Source organism: Lotus japonicus, chromosome 2 (genome assembly GCF_012489685.1).
Source record: "Lotus japonicus ecotype B-129 chromosome 2, LjGifu_v1.2".
Lineage (NCBI taxonomy): Eukaryota > Viridiplantae > Streptophyta > Magnoliopsida > Fabales > Fabaceae > Lotus > Lotus japonicus.
Window position 1 is genome coordinate 79466105 of NC_080042.1, and position 13333 is coordinate 79479437.

A 13333-nucleotide genomic window follows, 5' to 3' on the forward strand; every position below is an offset into this window, starting at 1 on the left:
TTATCCTCAAATCACACGTGTCACCATCTCAAAACCCCAAACTTCACGAAAACCAAATCATCTTCCAACACGTGTCCCATCCTCTTCACTTCCTATAAATAAATACCCGAAACGTACGTTAAATCAAACAAAACAAATCACACTTATCCACAAGTTCCAAACACAAAAGTCCAACACAACCTTTCCATGATCCGAAAACTAAACGGGTCGGATCGCCGGGTATTGACATTCCCGGTGGTTTATCCCGGCGAAGACATCGCCATCTCCACCCTCCTCACTTCCCTCATCTCCCTCTCCAACTCCATTTCCACTTTCCAACACACCTTCTTCACCGGCAACAAGCGGAACGCGAGAAATGCCATTCGTTTGACCCAGCTTCTCCAACCTTTCCTCTATGAGATTCGAAACCACAATCCGGATCTTCCCGACCCGGTAGCGCTCTGCTTGTCGGAGCTCCATGTAACCTTCCAGAAGCTTCTCTTCTTGCTGGAAGACTTAACCCGCGAAGGTGCACGGCTGCGGATGCTGATGGAGTCGGAGCGGGTTGCGGCGGAGTTTCGGGTCGTGTCCAGAGCCGTGGCTACAGCTCTGGATATTTTCCCTTTTGGTGCCGTTGAGGTCTCGGAGGAGGCTGAAGAGCAGGTTTTGCTGCTGATGAAGCAGGCGAGGGAGGCCAGATTTGAGGTTGAGCTTGATGATGAGCGTGCTGTGATGGGTGTTATGTCGATTTTGAACCAGTTTGAGAACCGGGTTGCTCCGGATGAGGGTGAACTGAAGCGGGTTATTGAGTATATTGGGGTTTGCAGGTGGAGTGAGTGCAACAGGGAGGTGAAGTTTTTGGAGGGTGAAATTGGGTTTGAGGGCTTGAATGAAGAAAAAAAGAGGAAGGTGAGTTTTCTGAGTAGTTTGATGGGGTTTATGAGTTACTGCAGATGTGTGGTAATGGAGGTAGTGGATGGTGAAGAAGGTAACAACAAGAAATCTGATGCAAGCAATGAAAGTGAGATGATCTTGAGTTGTGTTAGCTCAGATGATTTTCTATGTCCAATCTCATTGGAGTTGATGAGAGATCCAGTGACTATAGAAACAGGTCACACCTATGATCGTTCTTCAATTCTCAAATGGTTGAAAAGTGGAAATGCAACATGTCCTAAGACAGGTAAAAGGCTTAGCAGCACTGAGTTAGTACCCAACTTGGTGCTCCGGAGGCTTGTTCAGCAATATTGCTCTGTCAATGGCATTCCTTTTGCTGATTCTGGTCGCCGGAACCGTGACATCACGAGGACGGTGCAGCCGGGAAGTGTGGCGGCAGAGGAAGCTATGAAAATGGTTTCTGGTTTTCTCTGTGGAAGAATTGAAAATGGAAGAGGGGAAGAGAAGAACCGTGCAGCCTTTGAAATGAGGCTTCTTTCCAAAACAAGCATTTTTTGTAGGTCTTGTTTGGTAGAAGCTGGTTCTGTCCCTCTTTTGTTGATTCTGTTGTCATCAAGCGATTCATCAGCACAAGAGAATGCAATTGCAGCACTTCTGAACCTCTCAAAATACTCCAAAAGCAGAGCTCAGATGGTTGAGAATTGGGGATTAGAATTTATTGTAGGAGTTCTAAACAAAGGAGAAAAGATGGAAGCTCGCCAGCACGCTGCAGCTGTGTTGTTCTACCTTGCTTCTTCGAATGCAGAGCACGGGAACAAGATAGGAGAGGAGCCAGAAGCAATTCCATCACTGATCAGGCTCATCGAAGATGGCGCTGATCGAAGCCAAAAGAATGGCTTGGTGGCAATGTTTGGCCTCCTTAAGCACCCTGAAAATGTTAAGAGGGTAATAACAGCTGGAGCAGTTCCTTTGTTAGTTAACATCTTGAAAACATGTGAGAAAGATGACATTATCACAGACTCCTTAGCAATTCTGGCAACAATTGCAGAGAGAAGTGATGGAACAGCAGCAATCCTTAAAATTGGAGCCTTGGATGTTGCTGTTGAAATCTTGAGCTCTTCTTCCGCTTCAAGGATGGGGATGGAGCATTGTGTTTCTTTGTTGCTGTGTTTATCACTGAATGGGGGAGGAGATGTGGTTGCTCATTTAGTGAAGAAAGCTTCTCTTATGGGACCTTTGTATTCTCAACTCAGTGAAGGAACATCGCGAGGAAGCAAGAAGGCTAGTGCTTTGATCAGGGTCCTCCATGATTTTTATGAAAGGAGGTCCTTTGGCTTCAAGGCTCCAGTGATTCCACGTGAACAATTCATTCATGTGTGGTAATGGTAACCCAGTGTATTTTTTTTCCAGCTGGGTATTCTTTTATTTGGTTGATAGTGTGTATGAATTGTAGATACTGTTGTATACTTGTATACTTTTTGTTATTTGTAGTACTCCATGTTAGCTCATGTTTTAAAGAGCTCATGGTTTTATCAGCTTCTGTTTTTAACTATGAAGCTTGTACAGATTATTGTAGTTGTAATCCCATTTATTTTGTATGAATCAAATAAGATTGAGTATATTAATGAAACCACGCAGAACCCCCAAGTCTCTCACTTTCTCTGAAACCTTTCTCTATAAGTTTTCAGAACATCACAAACATCAGTACAATAATCAATTTGGAACCCCTCACACTTCACGGCTCTCCCATACCACCTTCGTGGTAACCTCTTTCTCTTTGCTCTCCCATCCCTCCTTTGTGGTAACCGGCAGCTAACCAATTACATGCCTCGTCATTGTCTTTGATGGGTGCTGAGCTTTTACCAGTTATCAACTCCCTTGAGCCTTTGCCCTGCATCTCCCTCACTTTGACTACGCCTCTACTTTGCAATGGCTACCGCCTCAGTACTAAGATCTCTGTCTGTTTCGAAAGTTTGATTCTTATATTCTTACTAGGATTTATTCTTCATTTTGGGTTATATTAGGGATTTGTTATGGATCTCTTTTGATTAAATTCCGGCATTCACACATCTAAAAACCATTTTATCATCACTGTTATAAAATCCTCCTCCTTATTCAAAACATCCTCAAAAAGTTAGGTTCCATTTCTCCTCTAACATTGTGGCTTATTTCTTTCGCAAAAAGTTTAGTAGTATGATACTCACATTGATTTCTTTATTTTAGCACAAAAGAATCTTCTTTAACAATTCTGCCATTTCCTCCAACTCGAGAAACAGAAGCAACCACCATCTTGACATCACTCACTCTGTTTTCTCTTGACTTTTTTTTTGTTAAATGTGTGCCTTAACTGGAATTGAATGATAGAGAAAGAAGAAAAGGGAAGAGAGAGAGACCGTGAGAGAGGAAGACATCACAGGAGAGGGGCTCGTCTTAACTGGAATTATAGAGAAAAAAGAAAAGGGAAGAGAGAGAGAGAGAGAGACCATGAGAGGAGTAGACATCACAGGAGAGGGGCACCTGGAGATGACACGGCGGTGGGCAGGGAGGCACGGCGATGAGCAGAAATGGCATGGTTCACAGGCCTGGAGGCTCACGATTATAAACCGTGCAAAATGAGCAATAATACAAGCAAAAAATTTGAGCAGTGGCAATGACAATTAGAGCACATCACGCTACTGAATCAACAAACATCAATGTGAGACTGACCAAAAAGTCAAAGGATAAAAAGTATGAGGGTTAAAAACTCCAATTTTGACGGTATCAAATTACATCTTGACTGGCATGGAACCTTCAGTTACATGACCATTGGATAGAAATCTCAGCCATTCAAATTTTTCATTTTTATTTTTTCTTCCAACATTTTGGAAGGCTGGAATCTCTATGCATAACCGCAATGGTGCATACCATCCTTTTACTGACAGTATCTCTAAATGCATGATTAACGAACAAGTACTGTTCTCTTCAAAACAAATAAACAAAAGAACCAGGCCTCCAGGACAATCATGAACCCAAATCATAGTTCTAACTATTCACATGACAAAAAATTGCCACCGGATTCTCATGGATAAAGAAAACGGGGGTTTATCCAAATAACTAATTGAATCTAGAAGGAATACAGACCGAAAAGTTTATAAATATTATGCAGCCATGTTAAGCTTCAGGGTGAAGACATACCCAGGGGCAGTGATAAAAAACATCAGTTCAGCATAAAAGGTGGAACATACAACAGTCACCAGTTCATGATTTTGACCTCAAAGCAAGCCCTGTCTCTACCCTTTTTATTTCAAAGATAAGCATCCTCCACATCTTGAGAACGAACATTTCAGCTTCCTCATCTAAAATGATCTGAAGACGCTCAAGCATTTGGGACGCTTTCACATGTTCTTGTGTACTGGAAACAATATAATCGATCAATGTATTTTCTTCTTCCCCCAAAAACTCTTGGATTTTCTTAGAAATCCACGGTCTCATTCTTTCATGCAACTGATGCTGAAAAAGAACATTACATAAAACCAAAGATTTAGAACACAAACTACATTAACATTTCCAGACTACACAAACCAAAATACTCAGAGTATGCATGGCAAAAAGCAGTTTGAACATAAACGTTAACGTGCAAGAGTCATTACACCCAACAGAATATCGGATGAAATCATTTTAAATAATTAATGCAAGGCTGTTCTTACTTCTTAAATAATAAAATTTCAAAAAAAATATAAATAGAATATTGATTAAGTTCCGAAAAGAAGCAGAGGATTTCTCTCAGGAAACTATTCATTTGTCATATATTTAGGCTTTCTTGAAACCCAAAATGCATAAAATAATCAAGAAATTTAATGGTCTCTCTTCCTTTTCTAGTCATTTTTGGGAAGTCCATTTATAAAATTTTGTAGACTCTTCAAATGGTTTTCTAGGACCCAAGAACACTTCCTTCCAAATCCAGCTATTGTAATTCAGAAAACTTTGTTTCCACAACCTTGCACAATTACATTAATGGCCCCAAAATATTATTGAAGTATTACCAATCTGACTCAAAGCCAAATAAGAGATTAGGCAACACCGTTTTGATTAGTTCAAGACCAAACAGAAACACAAAACAAAATCAGCAGATAAGATTCACATACCTTGTCATACACTGTCCAGTCTATCTCATATGAAAACAACTCCTCCTTGGTCTTTGGTATCATATCAATTAACTGTTTTGCATCCAAAAGCCTCCTGTTATCATGAGTTTTAGATTTCTCAAACCCATGACCTCGATCTTTAGCACGGTCAGGAAATTTATCCTTGTTTTCATCCCTGTTGTGAGTGCCATCTTCATCTTTCCTGTCCCTGTCCCGGTGGTTAGACTTCTCATTTGATCGCCTACTTCTATCCCGTTCTCCATCCGGCTTATCTTCCTTGAAATTGGTACTGGATATACGCTTTGCAAATTCTGCTGCTGCGACCAAATTTGGCGGTGTTGACCCAGAAATAGTAGGTTGAACAGCCTGCAATTCCTCTGTTGAGTAATCAATTGGAACCAAAGGCCTCAATTTTTTATCCTTGTGTGCCTCATCCTCCTCCTCTTCATGGAAAGCAGAAGCAACAGCTGCTCTTTTCCCCGAGCCAACTAGACCAAATCCTAACTTCTTCAAAGGACCATTTCCACCTGACTGTGTATCAGTTGTACCAACAGATGCCATGGCAGATTCATCGTGGATAGCATTTACTGAATTGCCATCACCTGTAATGTAAAGCATCACCACCTTTAATAATGAGAGAAGAAAGTATAAAATTGTAAATATATATATGAAAAATTACCAATATGACCTTCACGACTATAATGAGCTACAGTATCTTGTTCAGCATCAATATATTTTACTTCCTTAGCAATCTCTTCAGTAGCCATAGTTTCCTCACCACTGTTTACTACATGCTCTGACAATAGCTTTAAAGCATCTCTCTGCTGCTTCTGTCGTTGATCCTCCTCAGCCCTCTTCTTGGCATCAACAATTTCTTCCTCTTCTTTTTGTTTGTCAGCCAAGTCATCTTCCTTTTCACGCACCCTCCTCTTCCTCTTCTCCTCTAGTACATTTCTACGCCACCTCTTCCTAGAATCCTCATCTTCATCCTCTTCATCATAAAGTATCTCCTTTCTCCGTTTGCGTTCCCTTTCCTTCTCCTTCTCTTTTTCACACTGACGTTCTTTTTCTTTCTCTTTTTCTCTATACTCCCATTCCTTCAAATATGATTCATACTGACGCTCAGCCTCCTCAGTCCTTCGTCTCTGTTCCCTCTCTTTCCGAATACGTTCCCGCTCAGCTTCTTTTTCATATCTTTCAAGTTCCCTTTCTTTTTCTCGTTTAAGTTCCCTATCTCGGTGGTCTCTCTCTCTGCTTTTCCTATCATGCCTTCTATCAGGGGTATCGGGTCTATCATGTTCACCAGTTGGTTGGTTATCACTGTTTGCCTCTTTATCATTTTTATCTTCACCTGTTTCTACAGAATTTGAAAAGCAAAGCACCTGAATAATAGTTCAAAAATGAAAAAGAAAAAGAAAATGTGTCCTGAGGTAGAATATAGCTCTGTGGTGTTAGCACTCAACAGATATTAGATATACCCATAAAGTATTTTTTTCCCTTACCATTCTTCTTCGTATCCACATCAGACTCTCCATCTCTTGTCTTAGCAGGTTGTTCTTGAACTGAACTCACAGAACCATCGACGGTTGGCAGTGCAGGTGGTGGAGGCAAAGGTCTTGTCATCAACCTCTCCTCTATCATATTCGCAATCTTTACTAAAGCATCTCGATCAGCTTCCCTATCTTCATCCGTGACAATCCCAAAGTTTTTCACATCATGTGATTCCTTGTTCCCTGAATCATTATCCTCTTTATTTGAGGGGTCCACATCAGGTTTTGCAGCATCAGTTGCATCAGAAGGTTTGGTACCTTCATCATCTTTTTCATCTCCAGCTGTCTGAGCTTCCTTTTTAATCGAGTTCTCAGTCTTTCTTTGAACATACCGCTCCAGATATTGTTTCATAGCTTCATCCACATTGACCTATCAGAAAAGTATAAACGATAAATAGCTGAGAACCTTAGATGCCTAACCAGGGAAAATAAAATATTTCATGCTAAATGGCTTTTAAGACAATTTTGTGCTTTCACTACAAAAAACCCAAAATGGTCATAAAGTTAAACAATATACAACCTCCATTGCAGGAACCAAACAGTTAAGTCAAGAGCATAAGCTATATACCAACATAAGGCAGAATTAATGAAAATGCATGAGGTAGCTTTAAAAACTTCATGCAATCACTGTTTTTTAAAACTCAAGTTATTACTAAAGAAGTATTTCATTTTTCGCTCAATGTCCCAAATAATTGGCAGAAGGCAAACAAATTATAATACTGGTATCAACCAACTGTTTAATATCCCTGTATAACAGGAAATAAATAATGTCTTAGCTCCATCAATGATGAATCCTTCGAACTGACCCCAACCTCCCCAAAAAACCGAAACCTTAAACCAAAAACTAAGGCATAGAAAGAATATATTTAAAGTGAAATTTCATTAAAAATGCCAGAAAGATTGAGGAGTAAGAACAAATATACAAAGAAAAAGTAGGACATACCACTAGTTCTTGCCCATCAATATTCAATTTAGAAAGGAGGCGCATAGCCCGAAGAACCCCTTCAGCAGACTCAAATTCATAAAACCCAAAACTTTTAGGAGTTCCACTAGATAAATATTGAGTACGCTTCCAGCTCTTGATATTTCCACACAACTAAAAAGAAACAACAGAATCAGTGTATTTAAATTTTACCGAAGATTCAAAGATACTAATTGTATAATTGATGTAATAAAAGGTTGTAAAGAGAAAAATAACGAAACCCTGCTCCCTCCCCGGAAAAGAGAACAAACTTAGAAATTTACTTGAATGAGAGAAAGCACGAACTCATTCTCCACAGTTGGTGCAATCCTAATGTAAACTGTGATTTGTTGCTTCTCAGCTGGAGTAACACTGGGAGCAATCATAGGTCTGACAACAGGAGGAATAATAGGGCGAACTGCAGGGATCCCTGCAACAGGAGGGCGTGATACTGGAGCAACATTAAGTGCTCCATGAGGGCGTGGAGGATATACCGGCCGGAGCATAGTTCCATAAGGTGGGGGGTAACGTGGAATACCTGTACAGAGTAGAAAAACATCTATGCAAATATATCAGAGAAGGTCATGAGTGAATATATATTCTAAACTAATCAATACAACATGAGATATATGTGGAAAAAAATGCGACAAGAACAACTTTATGCTGTTACCACACATCAAAAGCATAACAGAGAAGGCAGCACAGCCAACAATCACCAGCTGAAATGATAACCTGAAGAAAACAACAAGAAATACTATCCAGTTTTGAAATTCACGGATGTGTAGGAAGTGCTTACCTTTGTTTAACCACTTGCAACATAGCAGGCTTCTCAAACTATCCCATCCACCAATTGCAAGTAGTAACTTTCATAATCTCATGTATGCATGGTTTACTAAGAAAAAATTCTAGTTGAACTATAAATTCTTTTTTGTACAGCAGCCCATGGTGCAGGATTAAAAAATGGAATGAAAGTATGAAACTGTGCTAGAGAGAATGAAAAGATTGCAATACCTCATGACACAAGGCCAACGTGCATTCAGTTGCAAATATGACCGGCTTCTGAAAGTACCTTTATAACTATCAGAAAGTGGCCAACTAAAATGAGCATGACACAACCATACATTATTTAGATTGAGTGATTGACAAAAGAGCAACTTTTTATTTATTTTTTCCATCATCAGAACCGAACTCGGTGTATGCTTTGGTTTCGAAATTCTAGTAAAAGACAAGCAAGAAACTATGTGCATACCAAAAAATGAGTTGTAGAAGGGGGTGGTGTGTCTGTAAGCAATAGGAAGCCTTCCAACCTTTCTCACCGAATTCAATCAAGACACTGTAGGAGAAAACATCCGGTCATCGATACCCCTTAATCTAAGGATCAATTACTTATCTAAATGGCTCCGAACTCATCCAAAACAAATCCTCCCCATTAAATAAACAAAACAGCTACCAATCAACGCTCTTTTCGCATTACAACACGCACTCAATAGCAGATCATCATAGAATTCCCAGCACAAATGTAAACATCACACGCAATTAAACAGCTAATCACATCGCAAAGCACTAAACGAAACGAACAAGCATGGAAATAAATGAATGCAAGTACAAACTCAAGAATGACCCACCCGTGGGAGGAACGGTTCCTTGTGGAGGCGCGGCGTAACCATTCAGCATCGGTGCATAAGCTCGGGGAGGAACCTGATACGACATCATCGGTTGCATATGCGGCATCTGCGACGGAGGCTGCGCGGCTGCGGTGGCCACACCGGGAGGTGGAACGGTAGGGTTTTGGTATGCGCCGGGGTTGGGCAGGGGAGAGAATTGCGGAGCCAGCGGGCGGAATGATGGGGGAAGGACGGTGGGGAGCTGCGGCGGTGCCCCCGCCGAATAGAGGAGAGTAGGAGGCGGAGGCAGCGACGGTGCGGGTGGATTGGGATTAGGGTTGGGGGCGAGTGGCGTAGATGAGGGTTGGGAGTGAGGAGGTGGATCGGGGAGGGAGTTCGGAGGTCCGGAGTCTAGGGTTGCGGCGGGAGAAGCGGCGGAATCCGCCATCGAAGAGGGAGGAGAGTTTTGTGAAAGTGAGATTGAAAGGTGAAATTGGTTTTGGTTTTAAGATTAGATGGTTCGTTGGTGCGATCTCTATGAATCTACTAGAATGAACTGCGTCTGTTTCAGTTTTGGTAGTTTAGGTCAAGTTATAACAAGCGTGTAAAGAGATTAACTCATTCAGATATGAGATATCACTTTTTTTTTTTAACTCATATTCTCTTCCTATTTATCTTTTTTTTTTCTTTCTCTCTTCCATCTTAAACCCAGATCTCCTCTCGCATCCTTTTGATCTGATCGGTGTTGTTTCTTCGTTTCTTCCATGCTCCATATCGTGATCTTCTATAGATCTACCGATGCTGAAGGACAGGAGTATTAATCTTTGCGATTTTGTTCCATTTTAAAGCAGAAGATCGAGATCAGAGTCGTTTCCGCTTTCAAGTTAGCAAATCGAGACCATGTGTTGTCCTCAAATCATGAAAGTTCCTATCTCATTCGCAGATTTATGTTTCACATTGTTAACGTCGTGAGCTTCTCAGTCGGAGCACTCATTGAACATCGTCACTCGCGACCTCCCTACTCTCCAGGCGCGACGGCGACAACTCAGGTATTTAGGGCTTAATTGATTTTTGATTTTTTTAGTTTCCTGATTTTTAGATATCATTTACCCAGTGCCTGTATTCCCTTATTTTCATTGTTAAAGGCAACTAGGGTTTAGGACTGAATCCTCATCTTCATCGTGACTGGCATTATGACCTCATCACCATCTCGAGTATGTTTAACCAAGATTTTTATTTTATTCCTTATTCAAAAAAATGGTGATTGATTAATTCTTTGTCCAATGTTGAAACTGTTGATTAGTAGCCTTATTTGATTAGTTACCTTATCTGCATTTCAAAATTTGTCTTCAAAAATTAATAGATTCGTTTAAATTCAAACACTGAATTTCCACCACCATTGTCAGATAGTAGATCTTGTTCGTCCATCTGAGGAAGATGAGTTTTTAAGCTTTATCCACATGCAACAATTAGTGGTTCATTAGAGTTTAAGTCTGTTAGTCATGTATCTTTGCACAAATTTTTATTGATATTTCGTATCGGCTTTGTAATTTAAATCTATTATTTAATTCTAGTGTATTATATTCACTGTGTTTGTAATTGTTGAAGAGATTTTTAATCTTGCTGATTGGTGCTATAAGGCTTGCAAGTGTAATAAATCAGTTTATGCTGATGGCAAGTTTTTCTTTTTGTGAAAATTGCAATAAGCATGTTGTTAATTCTACTTTAATGTCACAATCATATTTATTACACTCTGGAGTAAGATTGACGACATCCAAATGTATTGAAGCAACTCTGCCATGAAAGAAAACCTCAAATCTGGTTGAAGCATATTTAGATGAAGAATTTTTTGAGATGGAGGCTTGAAACAGTAATGAAAGCACTAATTTGGTAGAGAGAAGCTCTAGCAAGCAAAATAAAGGAAAAAAAATCAAAAGGAAAATTCAAAAGAGAAAATAAAAAAAAAAAGCTTTTGCCAATATTCTAGTTAATTCATAATGAAAGAGAAGTACAATATTTATATTAACATCTTCTTCTTAAATTTATGGATGACCCGTGCTCACATCGTAGCAAATAGAGTATATAGAATGCAATTAATAAAAATAACATAAAGATTCCTAGTAATCTAGAAACTAAACAATTATATATCTAAATGAGCTTTGAAGTCTCAATTTAGAATTGAGACTTATACTACTCTTGTCTTCAACCTCTCCTCGATCATCTTCGTGATTTTTTCTAAAGCATCTCGATCAGCTTCCCTATCTTCATCCGTGACAATCCCAAAGTTTGCACCTTTATCGTCTATTTCATCTCCTGCTGTCTGAGTTTCCTTTTTATTCGAGTTCTCAGTCTTTCTTTGAACATACTGCTCCAGATATTGTTTCACAGCTTCATTCACGTTGACCTATCAGAAAAATATAAACGATAAATGGCTGAGAGCCTTAGATGCAGACCCACGGAAAATAAAATATTTCATGCTAAATGGCTTTTAAGACAATTTGTGCCCCTTTGCGAGAACTTATTTGAGTTTATCTGATAACATAAGCACTTATGCAAGTGTTAGAGATAATTTAGCCCCGTTTGAAAAAACTTATTTGAGCTTATCTGACAGCATAAGCTGTTTGAGAAAACTTATGCAAACAACATCATAAGCTGTATTGAGCTTATTTTCATAAGCTACTCATGATAGCTTATGAAAAAAACTTATACTTGTATATAGCTTATTTTCAATTTATTTCAATAAAAATGTTAAAATAACTTATGAATAAACGCTTAATCAAGCTGTTTTTCCAAATGGGATGTTAGTGCTTTCACTACAAAAGAAAGTAACTAGTATACAAAGAGAAAGTGAGACATACCAATAGTTGTTGCCCATCAACATTCAATTTAGAAAGGAGACGCATAGCGCGAAGAACCCCTTCAGCAGACTCAAATTCATAGAACCCAAAACTTTTAGGAGTTCCAGTGGATACATCTTGAGGACGCTTCCAACTCTTGATATTTCCACACAACTAAAAAGAAACAACAACGGAATCAGTGTATTTGAATTTTACCCAAGATTCAAAGATACTAATTGTCTAATTGATGTAATAAAAGGCTGCAAAGAGAAAGAAACGAGAACAAATTTAGAAATTTACTTGAAGGAGAGAAAGCATGAACTCATTGTCCACAGTTGGTGCAATCCTGCCAATGTAAAGCATCGGTGACGGAGGCTGCGCTGCTGCGGTGGCCATGCCGGGAGGTGGAACGGTGATGAAATTGAAAGGTGAAGATGCTATGTTTTTTTGGAACCTTATGTCTACTGTACTATGTGCCTTGCATTAGAAAGATACTAGTAGAATTACCCGTGCAAGCCTGCACTGCACGGGTGATTTTTGTTTAAAAAAATTGTAAATCTAAATGTTGTTTGACACTGTTTTTTTTATCTTTTAAGTAAATGCATCTTAACATTTGTTTTAAATATATATATATATATATATATATATATATATATTAAACATTGTGTTTTTTTAAGAAGTACAATGTATTTTAATCTACTGTCACTTTTTTTCTTATTTAATTATGATTTATCGTTTTGTTTCTTATTTTTTTGGTAACAAATATATCAGAAAATATAAAGAAATGACTAAAATAAAGATATTTGTTAAACGAATCGAGTACAATATATCTTAAGTATTAATGATGCATAATAATGAATAAATGCGAGTTAATGAAAATTTTAGAATAGAACAAATACTAATGTATAATTTGTGAGATTCAATGAAAATGAGAAGCTTATCCCAAGAGTGAGATGGGAGAAGCACCCGGATTGTGCTTTGCAGCGCGCCCATAGAAGGATCGACGGTTGGGGGTAGAACTGTTGAGAAGATCAACGGTGATGAGAGTTGGTCGTACAATGGAGCTGTCCTTGTCTCTGACACAGTCTTTCATGTGGTGTGTGTTTGGATTTCAGTTTGCGAAACGGAGTTTGAGTGAATGTGAGTTTGGAAAACAGAGTTTAAGTCAAAGTAGGTTAGTTGTATGTGATTTATGTTTGAAACTTTTATTCGAAAAAGAGTTTGATATCATGAATCATGTTTGGATAATACTAATGGAAAGCACTTTTAGGTTGTACAATTACTAAAAAGGTATGACTTTTATAATAAAATTAATATGAAAAAAAATTCATTCATTATTATTTAACTACTCTTGTAATGTAGTTATTTCAAAAAAAAATTAGTA

At 38.8% G+C, this 13333-nt stretch overlaps 3 protein-coding genes across 9 annotated transcripts; 1 reads left to right on the forward strand and 2 right to left on the reverse strand.

Moving 5' to 3' along the window:
* The first annotated feature begins 131 nt into the window (after positions 1 to 131).
* On the forward strand, positions 132 to 2492 carry LOC130740001 (U-box domain-containing protein 18-like). Its single transcript, XM_057592486.1, has one exon. It carries the CDS (start codon positions 187 to 189, stop codon positions 2254 to 2256), a length of 2070 nt encoding a protein of 689 aa, XP_057448469.1. The 5' UTR covers positions 132 to 186; the 3' UTR covers positions 2257 to 2492.
* Positions 2493 to 3811: 1319 nt separating this feature from the next.
* Positions 3812 to 9689, reverse strand: LOC130739999 (RNA-binding motif protein 25). Of its 7 annotated transcripts, none has more exons than XM_057592484.1 (8): positions 9134 to 9275; positions 8758 to 8841; positions 7793 to 8567; positions 7491 to 7643; positions 6500 to 6917; positions 5677 to 6354; positions 4998 to 5599; positions 3812 to 4362 (listed from the first exon to the last, which is right to left on the reverse strand). In XM_057592484.1, the coding sequence occupies exons 3-8, from the start codon at positions 8012 to 8014 to the stop codon at positions 4111 to 4113; spliced, it is 2325 nt and encodes a 774-aa protein (XP_057448467.1). In that variant the 5' UTR covers positions 8015 to 8567; positions 8758 to 8841; positions 9134 to 9275; the 3' UTR covers positions 3812 to 4110. The 7 variants fall into 7 exon arrangements, with proteins under 7 accessions (XP_057448467.1, XP_057448466.1, XP_057448462.1 ...); XM_057592483.1 differs by having other exon boundaries at positions 7793 to 8585; XM_057592479.1 differs by lacking the exon at positions 8758 to 8841 and having other exon boundaries at positions 5686 to 6354; positions 7793 to 8046; positions 9134 to 9689.
* Positions 9690 to 11112: 1423 nt separating this feature from the next.
* On the reverse strand, positions 11113 to 12397 carry LOC130735739 (RNA-binding motif protein 25-like). The gene is made up of 3 exons (XM_057587641.1): positions 12250 to 12397; positions 11971 to 12123; positions 11113 to 11516 (listed from the first exon to the last, which is right to left on the reverse strand). The coding sequence occupies exons 1-3, from the start codon at positions 12343 to 12345 to the stop codon at positions 11298 to 11300; spliced, it is 468 nt and encodes a 155-aa protein (XP_057443624.1). The 5' UTR covers positions 12346 to 12397; the 3' UTR covers positions 11113 to 11297.
* Positions 12398 to 13333: the final 936 nt, after the last annotated feature.

What these genes read in the sequence shown, in the direction of transcription:
- LOC130740001 (XM_057592486.1), top strand. Translation starts at nt 187, where the DNA reads ATGATCCGAAAACTAAACGGGTCGGATCGCCGGGTATTGACATTCCCG.
- LOC130739999 (XM_057592478.1), bottom strand. Translation starts at nt 9,560, where the DNA reads ATGGCGGATTCCGCCGCTTCTCCCGCCGCAACCCTAGACTCCGGACCT. An exon ending in TCGTGCTTTCTCTCATTCAA is followed by an intron (nt 7,644 to 7,792) that starts GTAAATTTCTAA and finishes GTTTCTTTTTAG; the next exon opens with TTGTGTGGAAATATCAAGAG. An exon ending in TGTGGATACGAAGAAGAATG is followed by an intron (nt 6,355 to 6,499) that starts GTAAGGGAAAAA and finishes CAAATTCTGTAG; the next exon opens with AAACAGGTGAAGATAAAAAT.
- LOC130735739 (XM_057587641.1), bottom strand. Translation starts at nt 12,345, where the DNA reads ATGGCCACCGCAGCAGCGCAGCCTCCGTCACCGATGCTTTACATTGGC. An exon ending in TCATGCTTTCTCTCCTTCAA is followed by an intron (nt 12,124 to 12,249) that starts GTAAATTTCTAA and finishes GTTTCTTTTTAG; the next exon opens with TTGTGTGGAAATATCAAGAG. An exon ending in TTGATGGGCAACAACTATTG is followed by an intron (nt 11,517 to 11,970) that starts GTATGTCTCACT and finishes TTTTTCTGATAG; the next exon opens with GTCAACGTGAATGAAGCTGT.